Source organism: Micropterus dolomieu, linkage group LG17 (assembly GCF_021292245.1).
Source record: "Micropterus dolomieu isolate WLL.071019.BEF.003 ecotype Adirondacks linkage group LG17, ASM2129224v1, whole genome shotgun sequence".
NCBI classification, from domain to species: domain Eukaryota; kingdom Metazoa; phylum Chordata; class Actinopteri; order Centrarchiformes; family Centrarchidae; genus Micropterus; species Micropterus dolomieu.
Window position 1 is genome coordinate 12,523,833 of NC_060166.1, and position 20,970 is coordinate 12,544,802.

Genomic DNA, 20,970 nt, shown 5'->3' on the forward strand with positions numbered 1-20,970 from the left:
ACTTTGTACCTCAACAGTCACTATGGTGTTCAGTACCTGTATGAGCAATCCACAGTACCTAAAACTGTCAATTTTTAGATCTCTAAACACACAGAATAGCATAGTTATGGTACAGGTGTTTTGCGAGGTCTGTACTTTGATTGAAATAATGAAATAATTTTAAAAACTAGTTTGTGTGGTGTAAGTGGTTCTGACAAACAATAATGTATCACTTCTCTTCATGAAATGAAACTGCGAGATACAACTCATAAAATCTGAAATAAACAAAATATTAAAAATGTTTTACTTGGTTGCAAATAACATAAGTTATAACATTATAATATTTTTTACAAATAATTTTCCACTTCTGCCTTTCTGCTTAAGGGTTAACCATCTGCTAACTCTCAACACCAATGGCAAGCAAATCATAATAAGAAATGCATAAAATCATGTCATGACAGGCACAACATTTTATGATACAGAAAATGACTGGAAGATTTCTGAAAGCAATAAACACCACTTTCAAACCTCAATGCAACATGCCATCTATAGCTATAAATTTAATCAGAGTTAAAAATAATTGCAAGGAGAATCATGTTGTGCTAAGATTGGTCAGCCATGCTAATAATGCTGGTGGCAGGGGACACATTAAAGATGAAGAGTTGGTTAGAGCTTTGGAGCCATGAGGCTGTACAGGCGAGAAGAAGTGTGTGATATCAATTTATTATGCTAATTTAGCTGCTGTATTCCCATAGCTAAAGCCCAAGCAAGGGGGTGTGATGTGAAATGTGTGTGCGTATGAGCAAACTGTAGGTGATGTGTGTGTGCCCCTGGACTCTGTGTGTAATGGATGTAATGGTTTTATTATTGAAGATCTAAACATTACGAGAGATTGTAGTGTAGAAGTGAACAGTGAGTGCCGGACTGTGGAATGATTTCTAATATTGTTATTACAGTCTACCTGTCACTCATAGTCTGTGTATTAGAAAGCTGATTGCTGCCTTGGGTCAAAGTTTGTGTGTGAGAGGATTGACCGCAAGGAGGCTGCAGAAATGGACTGATCAAAGTCAGGTTGTGGACTGACAGCTCGTATAAAGACCTATCTAAGACATCCCTACTACTACATCCCTCTTCTGAGCTCTACTTGAACGTGCCGTTACCCAAAGCCAAAACCAACTAATGATCTACAGTCACAGTGAGCAGTAGAAAGATGGCTGTCATTCAGCTGAGGTTGAAAAGTTGCTCTGTTCATTATATGACACTCCATTACTATGAAACAACAACGTCATCACTGAAATTAGCAGTGATACATCTTGTTAGCAAATAGCTGCTTTGACCGCCATTGACATTGCTCTAATATTACACTGATGATTTCCATAACAGATTCAATAAACCGTGATCAATTGCTGACAATCAGTCATCGGTGTGGTGCTTAGAGAACAAACTCGCCATAATCTTAGTTTGACCCCAATTACTCAGACAAAAAAAAAGATTGGTCATGTGTGACAGTAAAAATTGGAAATGGATGAAAACCAATATGTACTCATTTCCTGAATGTAGGTAGATGGGTAGGTAGCATAATCTGGCACACCGGGAAAATGGAGGCACTTGAAGGAGTAATGGAGAGCGGAAGAGGCTTAAAATAGTGAGTGACAAAGTGACAGGGCCGAGGGAGAGAGGGAGTAGGAGAGTGGGGGTCAAGCGGTAAGCATGGAGTAGCTCAACCTGTAGGGAAGGAGCAGGGAGGAAGGGTCATTTACACTGGAGACATGTAGGCTACCCACCACTCTTTGAAAACATTTGTTAAAAATGTTTAAAATTTAATTTAATTTTTACATTCTGAATAGTCACCTGCCACCTGAATTTTGTGCTTCCCTGGTGCAGAAAATGTCTACAGGAAATGTCCCCAGAATGCAGTAAATTATTGTTTTTTTTAATGCTCAATTTTTCTGGGGGTGGACCCCCAGACCACCCTATATTTCATCAGTAAATTATTTTTTCTAAATAGTAGGCCTTTTAAAATATAATCTTGTCTTGTTGTCGTGGCCGCAATCTTGTGCAATGTTATGTCTCATGGGCTAAGTGTTTCGTCACACTTCTAATTTGAGCCCTTAAATGGAAGGATGGTGTATTGGTGAAGGGTGTCCGACCAATTTTGGTGGGCCGCCTGGGTCAAAAAGGCCGATTTTTTTGTCCCAGTCCAGCCCTGGTAGGTATTGTCACAATATAACAGGTTTTTGAGTGAAATGTTTGTTTTGTAACTCCCTTCTGCTACATAGCAGACAATATTACATTAATACAGAATCAATTATATAAAAAAAAATGGTAAACAGAAATAGAACAGAATGTACTCACAAACACATATGACATGTCTGGCAGGATGCCATTCAAATCCTCATGCAGGTGCTGCTACACTTGAAATGTAGAGCAGATGTCACACACACACACACACACACAGACAAACAGAAGGCATTGCTGATGAACATCTGAGTAAACTAATATTTTAATCTCGATGTTGTGTTCATGTTGATGAAATATGTCATTCTAATAGTGTAACACAGCAGGTTGTCGTACCTTAATTTACATTTAATTAGTTTTAATGTTTTAGGTCAGAGCACTGATCTAATCAACGATAGTGTTACATTGCTCCTCTTCAAAAACACAGTCCATGTTTGTTGTGAGCAGTGCTGCAAAAATAAGAGGGATCAAAGAATCAATAATCTATTTTCATCTCCAACAAGGATTTCTTCTGGAGAGGTTTTTAGTGTTAGAATAAAGTAACAGTTAAAGTAAAACATCAAATATCTGACAAAACAGTTGACATGGCTGCAGCAGCAATAAGAAAAGCTCAAGTTCTGATGGAGCAGGTTCTTTATTTGGTGACAGCATGCAGTGGATAACTGTAAAAGGGATATGATGTGACTAATAATCATATTAGAAGCTCAGCCATGTCTGACTGCAGAATTACAGCTTAAAAATCAATGAAGCACAAGTCTCTCATTATTAAGTTACAGTATTGTAAATCTCTAGAGCCTCAAATACAACTGCTCTGTAGAGTACATGTGACTGTATTAAACACAATATTAAACACCATTTTAATAAAATTAGTTTGAGATATTGCTATTGTTCCATGTCAGAAAAAAAGTGACGCGCAGAATGGCTTCATATTGTAATAACATACAGGCTCACTGGTCCAACACCATGTTTATTTGTCCAGTTTGGTCTCAGATAAGTTACAGTCTGTTCCATGACTTAAATACTATCTCATTTTAGCACCTATAGTAGTTTTTGTAGCAGTACATTTCAGCCACTAACACCATCAAGATGTGTGTCCATGAGGCCATCAATCCCTACAGTCAAGCCAAGAAGACACTAAACCAGGCCAGCCTCAGTCATTCTCAGTGATAGAGTGTCAGTGCTGTGGAGCAGCAAAAGGTAGAGAAGGATTGCAGACACAGACAAAACAGGGAAATCAAGAAACATGACAACAACAATCTCATATCAGAGAGAGACAGAAATTCTGCCGCCAACCAGGCTTCTTCCATCAAACACAGTGCCACACCTAGAGGAAAAGAGGGACTCTGGACCAGCCTCCCATCACACATCAGTACATTCAGGATCTTAAACTGGAGAAAATTACCAACTTCTACCTTTTAACTTGGTATGTATTATGTCACTCCAGCATACAGAAATTTAAAGCACTCCGACAATAGCTGAGAGATTGTCAAGCTGCATATGACGCATTCCTCTGTGATTGGCAACATTCAACATAATGTTCAAAGAATGTGAGATAACACCTCTGGCTACCTTTTACCAAAAATATAATTTCCCCCGCACATTTCTGATGGCAGGGAGGCAGGGCACATGAGTTACACCATTTCATGACATCACTGTACACTCCAGCCATGACTCATTAAAGGGCAGAAGTGACGAGGTATAAAAGGTATAAGCCATAAATACACCAAATGATGTTTATGTTTAACCACAAGGAGTGTAATACTGCAGTCTGCACAGCGTGAAACAGCGTTTCTGTGAATATGGAGCTTTAAGCAGCAAACTATAATCTGCAAACATCACTAACAGCAGCCTCCTACGGTGACCGTGACTTCCACATGGAAGGAATCAGGGTCATTAATAAAAAATGCTAATCTACAGGTAGAGAGACTAAGACAGGCAGACATGAAGCTGATTCACCACTTGACTGAAAATGTGACTAAACTAAAGTGAGATTAAATGTAAATATGAGATAAATACAATAATCTCCAACTGTGGTAATTATTATTAAAGGCTGGTTCATTCATAAATACTGTCAATAGCAGCTAAGCAGCTTTAACGTCTGCAGAAATTATGCAAATGCAGACTGATAATCATGATGAACACTTCCAAATTACAAACCATGAACCTTGAAGGGAAAAAAATTTAATTTTTACGTAACGTAAAAGTAATTATTCAAGCCAACACAAACTCAAATGAAATGGTTGGAAAATGCGTGGGTTTTAAAACTGTGACACGACACAGCTACACGTGTGTGAAGAGGAGGTCATTCCCCGGTTTTCAGAAAGTCCTCCCTGAGGCTATGTGGCTACATGCACCCGATGATGCCTTCAGGCTCCTGTTGCATTTCAGCTTCTGGTTTAAAGAGGAAATGAGAGACGAGACAACAGGGTGTCTGTCTGCTGTCTAACTCTGTCCATCCTTCCTTAATCCCTGTTATTTCATAACTCTGGTTCAAGAATATGTAGGATGTTAAACCCTCCAGACAGTCCAGAAGACAACAAGCCCTGCAGAAACAAAGACCTTGTTCCTGTTTACCTCATCACATGAGGCTGTTGGCCCCAGCTGAGCTGCTGTGTGAATTTAATTTAATAATATTTAAAATCAAAGCTTCACAGTTTGGCACAAAACAAATGATTCACGGAATAAATCTGATGTTGTGTTCAGAGGCTGTGATGAAGATCAGAGGGCAACTCCTCACCAGCCACACACACAGTTTAGAGCACATTAGAGAGAATTACTCAAGTGACAGTAAGTAGAAACTGGTCAGACCTAAGGTGATACTATATACTGTCCCTGGTACACATAATGTATTGTTAAATTTTGAGTTTATATGTAGTGCAGGGAGCTTAGAATAGCAGATCAGGAGAGGTTAAGGAGGTTCAGACTCTGATTAAAATAACATTCAAGGTGTCAGGTGTAGTGCTCTATACACAGTATCTCACAAAGTGAGTACACCCCTCACATTTTTGTAAATATTATGTATTAAATCTTTTCATGTGACAACACTGAAGAAATCACACTTTGCTATGATGTAAAATAGTGAGTGTACAGCTTGTATAACAGAGTAAATTTGCTGTCCCCTCAAAATAACACATCACACAGTCAATGTCTAAACTGCTGGCAAAATAAGTGAGTACACCCCTAAGTGAAAATGTCCAAATTCTGCCCAATTAGCAATTTTTCCGATGTCATGTGAATCGTTAGTGTTACAAGGTGTTAGGTGTGAATGGGGAGCAGGTGTGTTAAATTTGGTGTTACTGCTCCCACACTCCCTCATACTGGTCACTGGAAGTTCAACATGGCACCTCATGGCAAAGAACTGAAGGATCTGAAAAAAAGAACTGTTACTCCACATAAAGATGGCCTAGGCTATAAGAAGATTGCCAAGACTCTGAAATTGAGCTGCATCACGGTATTGTGTGACATTCAATAACAAAATAAAATAATATTAAAAATAATAAAAGCAAACCTACCCACACACAGATTGTAACAAAGCTGTCTTTATTTAATGCCTTCAGTCAGATAGTCACTGAGATCCAACTGTAAACAGACTGAATGAGTTAACACACAACTCTGCCTTAAACTGTAGTACTATGTCTTCACTACTGTGTACATACAAAAACACTGTTTACATGTCGCACATAATGGAAGTGACACATGCCTGATGTCCTTTCAGTGAAGAGGCAGGTGGATATGGATCACAGATAATAAGGTCATCTACATCCTTAAACAGCAGATGGAAGGATTTAGAGATTTAGAAAATCCACTCTGTTCAACTTTTGTCATTTTCCAACACATCTGTCACCACATATATATATACATTTACTAGAAACACTACTGTGTTTTGTGTAAAATCAGTTTCCTCTTCTGATTTTCAGAGCAGACTTCCCTTTGTTCCTCAGCATGCAGACTGCAGCTCGACTCAAGCAGACGGGCATCATTAAGCTGTTTGACAGCATCCATCTGGGCAACCATACTGGAAGTAAGATGGCTAAAACAGGCATCTTTTAACTATTAACACCTAATAGTGGGGGCTTAAGCCCCCTAGTCTCTTTTGTAAACGTTTTAATCCACTGATCAGCCAAAGAAATGACAGAATCTTCATTCTAAGAAAGTAGTCGAAATGTGAATCCACCAGCAGGACACAATATCAGAGGTGTTTTCTTCAGCAGGATTACCTGTTTGAATGAAGGATTAATAGAAAGCGGATGTGTGGATGTATTTAATGGCTGAACACTTGAGCAAAGCAAAAAGCTTTAATCCTGTAATCCTATAATACACCCTCACCTCTGATTTGTATTGACTCTTACATCCAGTAAATTATTTGGTCAATATTACAGAAAGCGAACACCTTCAGCACTGTGCTGTTTTCAGACAAAGACAGTCTGATGTAAATAAAATGTGCTTTTCTTGTGTAATTTATTTAATTTTGAGCCAAAAGTAATTCATTATCCACCATGTGTGCTACCTAAAATCCTGAGGTTTTATTAATGATGTCTTTCTTATCATAATTCTCACATTGACAAATTCACCACCAGCAGATCCAATATTACAGAGAACATATTGAGTTGTTTTTTCTTTCTGCTATATGGCAGCATGGTGTCATTGCCAGACAGCACAGCATGCATCTTAAATTTTATGAACTTGTTTACATTAACAGGCAGGTATTTGTTAGAAGCACTTGATAACAATCACAGCTGAAGGGAGGAAGCCACTCCTTCTGTTGGCAGTCTGTTACCTATAGTGGCAGGATTTACTGCATTACTGTCTATTTACACGATCAGTTATTATGGGATGCTTCACCATAATAACCTTTTTCTGATTCATGTGAGGGAACCCAAACACTTTACAAATGGAAGTTTTAAAGGTAAACATTCTGTAGAAGAATGCTAAATATTTAGGTAATTTGAGAACCACATGTTGGAATGTAATTTATAGGCAATTTCCACCACCGTTGCCTTGGAGTTGAACATTGGTCATAACAATAAATAAGAAAAAAGAGTTTTATTCCTTTTAACTCGTGGATTTCTGCTCATTTACTAAATCATAGAGGAGTATCAATAAGACTATAGATGAGTCCTGATAAATGGTATGTGTTGTGATCAAGATGATGTGATCATTAAGAATTAAAAAATTTAAAACTTATCCAAAAAACTGCTGAATTTTTCCAGAAGAATCCCTAACCTTAGAAAGACCCATGTCGTCACTAATGGAAAGTGAATGACGAATGCTCCCAGAGCATGAACAACAAAGGCTGAGGCCTACTCTTTAGTAAATCACAACTTCCCTAGGCTGACCGTGCATATACAACCTGATACCACCATCTCTTAAAAAGACATCTCAGGAGCTCTGTTTTCCTTTAAAAGGAACTCCTACACTACGGCCAGACCTAGTTTCCAGCCTTGTAAGAGTTTTTGATTTGTTGTTTTTTGATTCCTCACATGCTCTATGCGAGCTGCTTCTTTTCACCTACCAGAGAGGAGCGTCACCAGGGCATAATGTAGTACACTCTCTAAGTGTAGCTATTTCAAGAGTGTGTATTTGTTTTTTGTTTTTTTTTGTTTGGGGTTTTTGTGTTTGTTTTTTACAATTTGTGACTTTTCAGTGTCAGTTAAATCTCTTTTTTTGGCACATTTTGCCTGAGGCAAAGAAGCTGCCTAATAGGGTGTTGATCTCCTTAGGCCACACCCTCCCTCATTACACAAATACACATCACATGATATGCTTAAATCCAATAAGCATTTAACTTTATACTGCTTGAAGTTGGAAAACTAAAATGATATGGTCAAAATACTCACTTGCCTAATAATTGTGCACTCAGTGTTTTTTTGCTGGATGAAAGGTTAGAGGGCTGCCACACAAGATCTACTAAACTCCAGAACTACAGTTATTAGACACCTTTTCACTGACCAGTGTTCACAGCCTGATTCAGTTACTGTAAGATGAAATACGTCTGAAAGTGAACGTTTACTGCTTGACTTTCCATCCATCGAGTATCATGATACAGCTCAAAACACCCTGTATTGATCTTGTAAATATAACACCACATTACCCAGCACTCTCTCCACTCTGAGCTGTGACCTCCAGAAGTGGATCATTTACAGTAAAGTTGCAGATACTCTGTGGAACTGTGATTCTAATGACTCTTGGAGCTCTAGTTTCCTCTGCTGCTGGTCTCTGTCCCAAATAAAGAGCTCCTTTGTCTATTTCTAGTGACTGTATCCCCGTGGTTTCCATCACACCAGACCCCCAACTGATTACCTGTGACTCTGCGGAGAGTGTTGATTTATGACTGTTTTGCTCTGATTATACTTTTGCTCTCTGCTGCAACACTGCAGCTCTCAGTAAGGCATGCAAACTTGTGAAAGCTTCCCTATATTGAAGTTGGTTTGATAAGTCCTGAATAAGCATGCAGAGAGACTGGAAGTAAAAGTAGCTATAAGTTAATTGAATAACAATAAAGAAAATGCTCTTTACAATTCACTACCTCTCACCCGCTGCAGTGCGTATTCATAGATGAGTTAGAGGATGAAGAAAGATGATCGACAGCCTGAGAAAAATGGAACAATGGGGTTTTGTTGGGATAGCTGGTGACAGCGTTCAACCATCTGGAACAGCCACAACAGATGAAGCAAAAACAGCCAATGAGGCGGTGGATCGTACATTTGTAGATGTAATCTGGGACAAATGTAGTTACATTAAAAAAGTGTCACTGATTTGTCTGAAAAGGCAAAATCAGTATCAGTGTGTTCAATTATTCTGGATTAACAAAAAAAAATCTAAACGTAATTAAAGAGAAGATGTTGGTAACATGCAGTTGTACTTACATTGATTTCTAAGTATCTATGTTGGAGGTGTATGGATATTCTATTTCAATTCACACCAGTTAATCAGAAGTAATCATGTCCTGGCCATAATGTAAATAGTTCCATTATCAAATTATTACAAGCTAAAGCAATTGCCAGAAATCTTTCTCCAAGATTGCAAACATAGAAATGTGCACACGGCATCAGTGGGCTACATGTGGCAGAACTGTAGCCATAGTAACATTATGTAGCTACAGTAGCATCCATGTGCTACACTGCAAATATGAACAAAGGAAGAAAGATGAGGGGATAATTTTCCTTTTCATCATTCTGAAATGATGCCTTTGTCTTTGTTATAATCTTTGTCTTTTCTGTTACTGAGGCATTAACAATGAACAATAATGCTGACACTACTGAAGTAACACAAACGACTTACTGAACTCAACACAGTCCCATATAATAGCAGGCAATAGCAAGTTGCAAAAGCTGGGAACAGAAACACAGATTTTATTTATAAACAAACAATAGACCCCGCTAAATCGTCAGTCTACATTCAGTACAACAACAGAGGTGGAGGAGGGATGATGTGTGCAGCAGCTTAGGAGTCCTTCTCAACCACAGGTTTGATCCATGCTAATTACAGGCAAATTGTTCTCACACTTAACTGAACTACAAGATTCATATCACTTCCATTAGTGTCACTGACTCTCAGTAACTAACAGAGAGTCAATGCCTCTCTGCCTTGACTCCTGTGCATGAAAGTACTTTGGTTTTGTTTCTTTGTTCGTATGAGTGCTGGGTGTTGTGGCATTTTGGTGTTGTCTCTATTTGTTTTCTGGCTTTCTCGTCTGTTGCTCTGTCTGTTTCTGTCCTGCAGAGGTTGGGCATTTCTCCGCCTGCTGGGGTTGGAGGTCTGACTCACCTGGAGCTCATTTCTAATCACTCACCTGACACTGCAATACTGAAGGACCGGCTCAGCGTCCATTCCTCGCTGGATAGTTGAGTAATCAACCATATGTACTCATTCTCCTTTTCCCTTTAGCTCAGCAAATCACATCTGCTCAGCTGCTCCTCCGCCTGGCTGTTGCCCTGAGTGTTTCGAACAGTGGACAACCTCTCCGCGGCACCAGACCGCCTGCCTTACCCTGGACCAGCTTACCCCTGCACATTCTGTCTGTGAATCAATAAATCACCTTAAACTTCCTTTCTTCATCTGTCTGCTCCTGGGTTCTAGCCTGATCTCTGATCTCTGCTGTAGATATAAAAAGAAACAGCTTAGTTTCCATGTTTACTGAATTCATTGTGCATTTTAAACCATAATACTCAGTGAGGAATTGCCATGATGGGTAGTTCCTGCTTTTTAATGTGAGAACAAGTTGCTCTGATGATGAAATAATTTAACAGCAAGCAGAGCAAGAAGACCACCTGGCACCAAAGTTTTTACTACATTTCAAGACCCATGAGCAGGTTCATGATGGAGAAGACAGCAGCTCAAAAACACAGAGAGAGAAAAAGGACAGAAAAACAATCAGATATCAGACATGTACCTAATCGTCTAATAACCAGGGGTCTCATTTATAAAACTGTGCATAGGAGTGTACATGGTGTTCGCCAAAAAATATTCAGATTTATAAAACTGTGTACGCACACCTGTAAGCAATGTTCCTTTTATAAATCACAGATCACCTACAAGTGTGCATACGTGAATCTCACCCTGTACACGCCCATTTTTAACTATAAATAGTCAATTTAAAGCACCTCATGAATACTGATCTGTATATTAATGAGCCTGGTTTGAAATTGTTCTTTTGTTATGGTAAATCATGGCCACAGGGGAGAAAAGAACAAAGAAACGTAACTACTCTGACACACTTGTGAACTAGGTGGAGGCCCGGAAAACAACAATATTTGGTGGACACATCTGCGAGATCACTAATTTAAAAAAAACAGTACAAGTGGCAATGTGTTGCTGCTGCTGTCAACTTGTATCAATGGGACAGAATGGACAGTGGCAGAATTTAAGATAAGGTGGTGGTCCGGTGCATGACATCCTCACAGATTCTTGCACCTTGTTGATATCCCTCTTGTCGAGCAGGGGGCTGTAGCTTGGGGTCATAATGCTGCGGAGGAGGGAAGCCTCAGTGCCACATTGTGTAAAACACCACACGCCCAGATAATCTTGTATACTTTTGCCGGGTGGTATAGAAGTCTGTCACCTGAGGCATCCAGAGCACGACATCTCCATTTCAGGAGGCCGATGGCATGCTCCACAACTGAGCCGGCACAAGCGTGGAACTCATTGTAGTGCATTTCCTCTGCCCACTGTGGGTTTAAAAATGGGGTGAGGGTCCAGCGTCTGAGGGGGTGGCCACTGTCACCTTGCAGGTTATAATTACTACATAATCAAAAGCTACATCAGGAAAAACAATTACAGAGTTACAATTTCTACATGTTGTTAAACTCACCAAGAGGCCAGCCGTCATGTCCTGTGCCTGCCTGTAGTCTGTTCCCTACACTGCTATGTTTCAGGATAAAGGAATCATGTGTTGAGCCAGACCAGCATGCCACAGTGTTTGTGAGGGTCATGTTAGATACACATATGACTTGCACATTAATATAATGCACATGCTTTCTATTAACAAACACAAATTAGTTTTCATATGGAGCCCTTACAGCAATATGAGTACATTCAATTGTGCCGATTACATTTGGCAAAGTGGACATTGCTGCAAATAGCATTTTAACTTTGGACTGTTCTCGCACAGTGTAGGGAAACATGATATATTGACAACCCATATTAATAATACCGTCCAAAATGGCAGGCATTATGACACTCAGGGCCGGCTGTGATATAACAGATCTATAGGATGAGTTTTAACAGAATTATATCAAAGAAGGTCTTAGTGATAGTTGAAGATTATCTCACATTCATAAGGATACACCGCCCCGAGTGGTTGGGGGTTCGGGGGCTTGCTCAAGGCCACCTTCGGCAGCCAGGTCCTTATGGACTGAGCTACTGCCAACCTAGCCAGTCATCATCATGGGCCAGGACATCGTCATAGTCCCTGAAGACTCTCCTGATTCTTCCATTGGTTTAATCCTCCAGCAGGCCCAAAACCTGTCCAGTTTTGTCCGGTTTTTATATACAGTGAGGAAAATAAGTATTTGAACACCCTGCTATTTTGCAAGTTCTCCCACTTAGAAATCATGGAGGGGTCTGAAATTGTCATCGTAGGTGCATGTCCACTGTGAGAGACATAATCTAAAAAAAAAAGAAATTCACAATGTATGATTTGTTAACTATTTATTTGTATGATACAGCTGCAAATAAGTATTTGAACACCTTAGAAAATCAATGTTAATATTTGGTACAGTAGCCTTTGTTTGCAATTACAGAGGTCAAACGTTTCCTGTAGTTTTTCACCAGGTTTGCACACACTGCAGGAGGGATTTTGGCCCACTCCTCCACACAGATCTTCTCTAGATCAGTCAGGTTTCTGGGCCGTCGCTGAGAAACACAGAGTTTGAGCTCCCTCCAAAGATTCTCTATTGGGTTTAGGTCTGGAGACTGGCTAGGCCACGCCAGAACCTTGATATGCTTCTTACAGAGCCACTCCTTGGTTATCCTGGCTGTGTGCTTCGGGTCATTGTCATGTTGGAAGACCCAGCCTCGACCCATCTTCAATGCTCTAACTGAGGGAAGGAGGTTGTTCCCCAAAATCTCGCAATACATGGCCCCGGTCATCTTCTCCTTAATACAGTGCAGTCGCCCTGTCCCATGTGCAGAAAAACACCCCCAAAGCATGATGCTACCACCCCCATGCTTCACAGTAGGGATGGTGTTCTTGGGATGGTACTCATCATTCTTCTTCCTCCAAACACGGTTAGTGGAATTATGACCAAAAAGTTCTATTTTGGTCTCATCTGACCACATGACTTTCTCCATTGACTCCTCTGGATCATCCAAATGATCATTGGCAAACTGAAGACGGGCCTTGACATGTGCTGGTTTAAGCAGGGGAACCTTCCGTGCCATGCGTGATTTCAAACCATGACATCTTAGTGTATTACCAACAGTAACCTTGGAAACGGTGGTCCCAGCTCTTTTCAGGTCATTGTGCAGCTCCTCCCGTGTAGTTCTGGGCTGATTTCTCACCTTTCTTAGGATCATTGAGACCCCACGAGGTGAGATCTTGCATGGAGCCCCAGTCCGAGGGAGACTGACAGTCATGTTTAGCTTCCATTTTCTAATGATTGCTCCAACAGTGGACCTTTTTTCACCAAGCTGCTTGGCAATTTCCCCGTAGCCCTTTCCAGCCTTGTGGAGGTGTACAATTTTGTCTCTAGTGTCTTTGGATAGCTCTTTGGTCTTGGCCATGTTAGTAGTTGGATTCTTACTGATTGTATGGGGTGGACAGGTGTCTTTATGCAGCTAACGACCTCAAACAGGTGCATCTAATTTAGGATAATAAATGGAGTGGAGGTGGACATTTTGAAGGCAGACTAACAGGTCTTTGAGAGTCAGAATTCTAGCTGATAGACAGGTGTTCAAATACTTATTTGCAGCTGTATCATACAAATAAATAGTTAAAAAATCATACACTGTGATTTCTGGATTATTTTTTTTTTAGATTATGTCTCTCACAGTGGACATGCACCTACGATGACAATTTCAGACCCCTCCATGATTTCTAAGTGGGAGAACTTGCAAAATAGCAGGGTGTTCAAATACTTATTTTCCTCACTGTATATGATATATAATATGAACAGTTACAAAGTTACTATCTATTGTGATTTAAAAAAAGACTCTAAAACATGCAGATGTTGCCTAAAAACAGTAAGTGAAATTTAAGCAAATAATTTTCTATTTAACTACACTGTATATTTATTTTCATTAGGACTGACAGTAAACAGGCATCAGTTGTAAACTATATCTCAGTTGCTGATATAGATATAATACCTGTGCTATTAGTTATAGCTGTGAAAACTATAAATACAGACTAGTTAATACAGTTAACTAACACAGTTCTGCTCCCCCTTTGTGTATTTGAAGTATTTGAAGTCCATTAAACAAAAGTCTAAAACAAACAAATAATTAAAAAGACAAAACTACACACCAGATCATTGCTTTAACATTAATGATGCACGATATGGATTTTTTCCCCCACTGATCCAATAACCAAATTTCTTCACATTTTTGTAAATTAAAATTGAGTTAATAACCTGTAATTTTGACACACCTGATAATAAGATGGCTAAGATATCATGTACAGAAACATTCATTCAGATACAGTCCATCTTTGACTAAAAATGTCCATTTTCATTTGTAGTTTTGCTGTACTCCTTTACATACAAACAAATAAGTACATCCATCAGCAGTTAAAGCATTGTTTGATTCTTTTTGGCTAAATTGTTGGCCAAAATTAAATTTTCCGATATGATTCTGATAATGAAAATATGCCCAATATCCGCCGAACATTTATCTGATCGATAATTATTGTGCGTCCCTAGTTAACATTGCGAGATAGGTCAAGTGTAACCCTGTTGTCTTTGACAAAATGAGCTGAACTCATAATTAAAGTGAATGGTGTAACATGCAACAAAACACAACAGCCACGTCAAACATCACTGCAGAAACATATGCAGCAGGTATGTAAGAAATCAGCAATCAAGGATGTGATTTTTCTGGAATAACCCGGCATTGTGGATTTCACGACCTGCAGGAAGTAGGCTAGGCACAACCATATTTGGACACACTGTAACTCTAATAGTTTTGGAAATATATCAAGTCATACAGGACAAAGTGACTGTGCTTGTATCATAAAACACTGGTCTGCGCTCTCCAAGCGCCCTTCTAATTTTATTTGTTTTTATGGTGTGTAACAAGCAGTAGTCTTGTGGCCACTAGCTTGATTGTAGACTTTTAGTCCTTTACCAATTTTATTTCCATTCCCCTTCAAAAGTTTCCAGAGGTCATCTCTCTGAATGTTGGGGGCATGTACTTCACTACTCGCCTGTCCACGCTGCGGCGATTCGACGACACCATGTTGGCCGCCATGTTCAGCGGGCGTCATTACATCCCACGTGACGCTGAAGGGCGCTACTTCATCGATCGCGATGGGGCATATTTTGGGTGAGTAGCACTGTGTGTGAGCTTTACTCATTTGATTCATTTTAAGATATGCTACTATTGTCATTATTCAAATGTACTTCATCAGGATGATTGAAATATTATTGATTAGACATGTTTTTTATATTTTTTATTTTTTTATAAATTGGTATGTTAATCGAGTAATAGGCAACTTTTTTTTCTTTAGAATACACAAAATTAGTCGTTAGATTAATCGACTATTCAAAAAAATAATCGTAAATTAATTATGTACAGCCCTATTGGACAGACAAAATAAGACAACATCCTGATTATCACAGTAATATTCTCACGAGTATGACAGAGGAGGGTTATGTGCGAGAGTAGGAAGAGTGTAAATGGAAACTGAGAGAGAGAGCGGCGCACAAACAAAAAAGTTCACACTCTGCAATCTGAAAGCATCTGCTGATGGCAACTCATTATATTCTGACAGGTATCCATGAGTCAGGTGACAAACTGGTCTGTCTGGCTTCTGCTAGTGCTGTAAACTGATTTACATATCTATTTCTTTGCTGCTGCACTTTTCTCCCTTGTTGCATACAATATATGCCATATACAGGTATATATGATAAGAACAAGAAGTTGTGAGCAAAGCCAGCGGAAACTGACCCAAAGGATGCAGCTCATTAAAATAAAGTAGTAAGGTGTTTGTTGTCCCTCATTAGAGATTAACATATCTTTACTGAGGTCTGTAAATTTTTTGTACTGTGTGCCATTATGCAAGCGTTGAAAGGGCAACAACGACCGGACTTTTCAAGATTTAAAAATAAGAAACTTGCAGAATGAGAGATGGAAGATATGCAACTGTATGAAGTAATAAAATAAGTCATAGAGGCAGCTGGACCACTGCAGGTGTACTCAGACACTCAGAAGGAGCCTTTTCATTTGAGACATTAACACGGGTGTTTTCAGCGAACTGTATGTTTTTGGAGCTATTGTCTTTCTGCAAAATAAATCTTCTTCCAAGTTGCTGGTGTGTTGGACACTGCAGCAGCTTTTCCTCCAGGAGTTCTCTGTTTTTTTTCTTCATTCCTTTTAACCTCTATGTTCACGAGCCTTCCAGGTTCTGCTGCAGAGATGCAGAATCAAAATCAATTTTATTGGCCAAGTGTGTGGATACATGCAAAGATTTTGAGTCCAGTTGTCAGTAGCCACACAGTGCTGAGAACAACTATACAAGATTCAAATAGACTAACCAGACAGCTAAATAAAGATAAGCAGACATACAGCTAGTGTGTAGGTATGAAAATAGATAATAAACAATAAGACATTACCTGTTTACAGTGACTACGTTTACATGCTGTCAATATTCGGGTTATGTTCGGGTTAAGGTCACTATTCGGATTTCTAAAACATTCGGGATAACCCGTTTACATGCGTGAGCAGAGAGAGTTACTCCTGTATACATGGAATTTGTAATCAATTGGCACTACCCCGATGTAAACGGCGACGCACGGTTAACGTCTGGACGTACGGACAACCTTAAGACGCAATATGCGTCATTTCCGATTCTTCTTTTCGGTCACCTTCTTGTAAATGTCAGTATGTCTGTACTTTCTACCGTCAACAAAAGACATTATATTCATGTTTTTGACAACATGAATTAAAAAATTGGTTTCCTCCTCGCTCCAGAAGTACGGTGCTGTGCTGCGTCTCGCCATGTTTACCTTGTTTACTTCCGTATACTGCACGCGGGTTTGGTGCATACAAGAAGTTCCTCTACTCAAAAGACCAAGATTCCTTGCGAATAGAACATGCGCAGAACACAAATCACTATGGGGATATGCCGATACGCGTTTACATGACCAAAAATTCGGGTTAGAAAAGGTGTACCCCAGCTATAATATCTCGTTTTTTAAAATCCGGGATATGAGCATATTCGGGTGTTTACATGGCCGTTCGCGACCGGGTTATTGCTAATATCCCGGTTTTGAATGGGTTATTGGCTGCATGTAAACGCAGTCATTTTAACAGTGACATCGGGCGCAAGGCGGGGTACACCCTGGACAGGTCGCCAGTCCATCGCAGGGAGGCATATCATTATATCAACAATATTGCGACATGTTGACACATTTATGTCGTGTCTTTGTACAGCAGCAACTATTTCCATAAGGCAGTCTTGCCTTTTGAGTGCTTTATGCACAATGAAAGAAATGCTGATGGTTCAAACCATGCACTGTATAAAACACGGACGTAGTCTCCGTGATGTCACCCATAGGTTTCTGCAGAGCCGCTATGAAGCTCAGTGTGGGAGGCCCCGGCCATCGCCATATTGGCAGTTCCTGACTCTTGTTAGTCCTAAAATTGCCGTGGCAGGCCGAATGAAGCCTGGTTGCTGAAACCTGGCCACCTGTGAAGTCTCCCAGGTGGCACTCAAAGCATCCCACTCTTATTCATGCATAACTTTAAGTCTTAATGTAATTTATACGGGTGATGTATGGAGATTGACTCGCTTTTGGAATCGGCCTTTCTTTGAACTGCAGTTTTTGACTCTTCTCGTTGGCTTTATTTAAGCCCCACAGGTTGCAGCTTGATTCAAACTTGTGATTTAAACTTTCAAAGTGAGGTAACGTAACAGAATTAGGAACTTGGCCACAAAAAAAGAGCGACTGGACATGAGGCTGCAGCTACATTTTTTAAATAGAGTACATCCCCTTGCATCAAAGCCGAGTTGTTAAAAGTATGAATCATTAGGTAGGGTTATGGTTTTGTGTGGATTAGTTCTAGTGACACTGTTTCCATCCAAAGGGACATCCTGAACTTCCTCCGAGAAGGCGAGCTTCCTCACAGGGACCGGGTGCGAGCGGTGCACAGAGAGGCTCAGTACTACTCCATTGGCCCACTGCTGGACAGCCTGGAGGACTCTCAGCCGCTCACAGGGGAGAAAGTCCGACAAGCGTTCCTCGATCTGATGCCCTACTACAAAGGTAACTGGAGTCTGTCTCCCTCACATGCTGAAATGAGGATAGATGTAAATGTTCATTGACTATGGAAAACAATAAAATCTTACATGAGCAGCTTCACCTGTTTACACAACTGTGCACCATTGCAGGAGTTTTCAAAGTCTGACACTGGGCATTCTTTTTTAGCTTATATCTGTTTACATTTAGGAAAATGTGCACCATTACATCATAAATGTAACGTATGTTTTCATTTCAGACAATCTGGAGCGTATTGTGGAGATTGCCAAACTGAGGGCCATACAGAAGAAGGCACGGTTTGCCAAGTTGAAGATCTGCGTCTACAAGGAGGAGATGCCTATCACGCCATATGAACGTCCTCTTTTTAACTCGCTGCGTTTTGAACGCTCGGACAGCGAGGCCAAGCTCTTTGAGCATCACTGCGAGGTGGACGTTTCCTTCGGACCTTGGGAGGCAGTGGCGGACGTTTATGACCTGCTGCACTGCATCGTCAGTGACCTGGCCGAGCGTGGCATCACTGCGGAGCAGCAGTGCATCGGCGTCTGTGACAAGCATCTTATCAACCATTACTACTGCAAGAGGCCCATCTATGAGTTCAAGATCACATGGTGGTGAAGCTGAAGGGAGACAGTTATGGCTGATTGGACCAAAAAGCAAAAGGATGGATGTTCCATTTTTAGTATAACTTGGCTGATATTGTTTTTTGTATTGAAGTTTACAATATTTTTGCACATGTCTTAAAAATGTGACCCTTTAAATCATTCTTCAACATAAGTGTTATGTTTCCCCCCAAATATTTAAATTTTCTTCCTTTTAAAAAGGAAAAACACTGAAGCAAAAAAATGAAATGCCAACACTTTCCAGTGAAATCCAGGCCAATGAAAAACACTACTACTACTACTACCAGTTTTTTTGAACATCCAGTGGTTTAACTTCTCACCTTGATGCAGTGATGTACAGGTGTACTCTAGTCTGCAGGTAAGTTACTATTTAAAGGTCTATTCAAAGTCCATAAATGTCTGCCCTTAAAAGATGACATTTCAGCTGTATTTTTCAGTTGTGAGGCCCAAACCTGTGTCTTCACTTGATGTGTTCAGGCACATCATACTGCTTGTGTGATCGGACAGGTTTCTGTAGTGTTTAGAGCCCCATACACAGTCACTGTAGTTACATGCAAGTTGAAGAAAAAACACAAAATTAAATGCCTAAAGTGTGTGTGAAACACTGGTAAAAGGAAAGCCAAATATCTTTGTGTATCAGTCAGACACCTGTGAAACGGATGATGACTGAAAGCTGCTTCAATTTTAATCAATACAGCGTGAAGTGAGATTATGCGACTTAACGTATCAGCGGCCCCCGAGGCCACAAATAACAAAAAAGCACATGCAGAAGAGTCATTGATTGGTGAACTGACTAAATGTGTAATGTTTGCTAACATTAGCTACCATAAGCTAACTGGTCATTCCAGCCAGGAGAAGTTTGGCTGTGTTTAATTACTTAATGTATTTAATAATGCTGCATATTTTGTTACAGCACCCAACTTTTCATTTATCAAAGAGAAAGGTTGTGGCATTTCCTTTTTCAAAAGTTACTTAGTCCTGCCTAAAGGCACGTAACCTCGAACCAAAGTGTCTTTTTAGGCTTCAAATACATTTTTTTAACAGTGTCTGATTTTGACTGTGAGCACTGCACTAAACCCGTCTGACCTCCCAGCAGTACTGTGGCTGAATGCATCCAGTGTAGACACAAGACTGAAGCAGGATCGTCTCACCATTTCTAGAACTAACATTCAAAGAAATGACCTCGTAGTAAATATTAAATATTGTAAGCAAGTAAACTGAGCTAAAATCTGTATTTTTTTTTAGAACCAAGTTTTGTTTAAGGATACAGATTACCTGTGAGCCTGGTCCTTTTGGATATACAGAGTATATTTTAATTATGGAAAACCTCCTGAGGAGCGTGTTTTTAATGATTCGAGAAAGGTTGCGTGGTATCCATTTTTTCGTTTTTACTCAGTGTCAGTACTCAGTACTAGTACTAGTAGCTTAATTTGTTGCACGTTAATGTAAATTTGCAGATGTCACAGGGAGAAGCTTATATCACTGTTATTTAATCATCAGTCATCTTCCATTCCACCTTTTTCGAAAATGAAAATCCACTGAAACTGCGATATAGAGAGTCAAAGCTAAGTTAAATGTTTTTTCCTGCTGTACTTGATAAAGTCTGAGCACCTTGTGATTGTAACCTATATATATATTTTTTACCTCAAGTGAAGGCATCAGATAAACTCAAGTTATCAGCTATAGAAAGCAACAACGCCGGCATAATTTAATTAACTCCACTTAGAAAGCCAACATGCTTGTTTTGCTGATGTACTTTTAACCGATTATGCAGGGGAGATGCTACGTTCTTTATTCACTACTAATCATGATTTACACCGTTATGTTTTGCAATGTTTTTATATTGTTATTTATTTATTTCTGTTAGCTTCTAGGAAGCTGTAGATCATTTTATTTGAGTTTTGTTTGTTTGTAGTGAAAACGAGATGTACCATTTTTATTATTTATGGTAAAATTAAAAATACCTGTTAAGTGCTTTTAAAATGTGTCCCTATTTTATTTATAAAAGTCTATAGAAGCATTGAGAGGAATATCGAAAAATATTGGTATTGTGTGAATACCACTGTCAATAAAAATTGATTGATTTACATGTGAAAGTCTGTTTACAGGTCTTGGGGAGTACTATTTGTATATATGAACAAAGTTGTTTTAAGGCTCCAGAGGGAGCTGTGTGTAGTCTGACATATTGCCTTAAGTGATATCACCTGAGTATCGGCTGG

General features: G+C 39.7%; 1 protein-coding gene across 1 annotated transcript; it reads left to right on the plus strand.

Moving 5' to 3' along the window:
• Window positions 1-13,192: 13,192 nt before the first annotated feature.
• On the plus strand, window positions 13,193-20,761 carry kctd7 (potassium channel tetramerization domain containing 7). The gene is made up of 4 exons (XM_046074976.1): window positions 13,193-13,247; window positions 15,026-15,195; window positions 17,959-18,137; window positions 18,370-20,761. Exons 2-4 carry the CDS (start codon window positions 15,059-15,061, stop codon window positions 18,744-18,746), a joined length of 693 nt encoding a protein of 230 aa, XP_045930932.1. The 5' UTR covers window positions 13,193-13,247; window positions 15,026-15,058; the 3' UTR covers window positions 18,747-20,761.
• The last annotated feature ends 209 nt before the right edge of the window (window positions 20,762-20,970 follow it).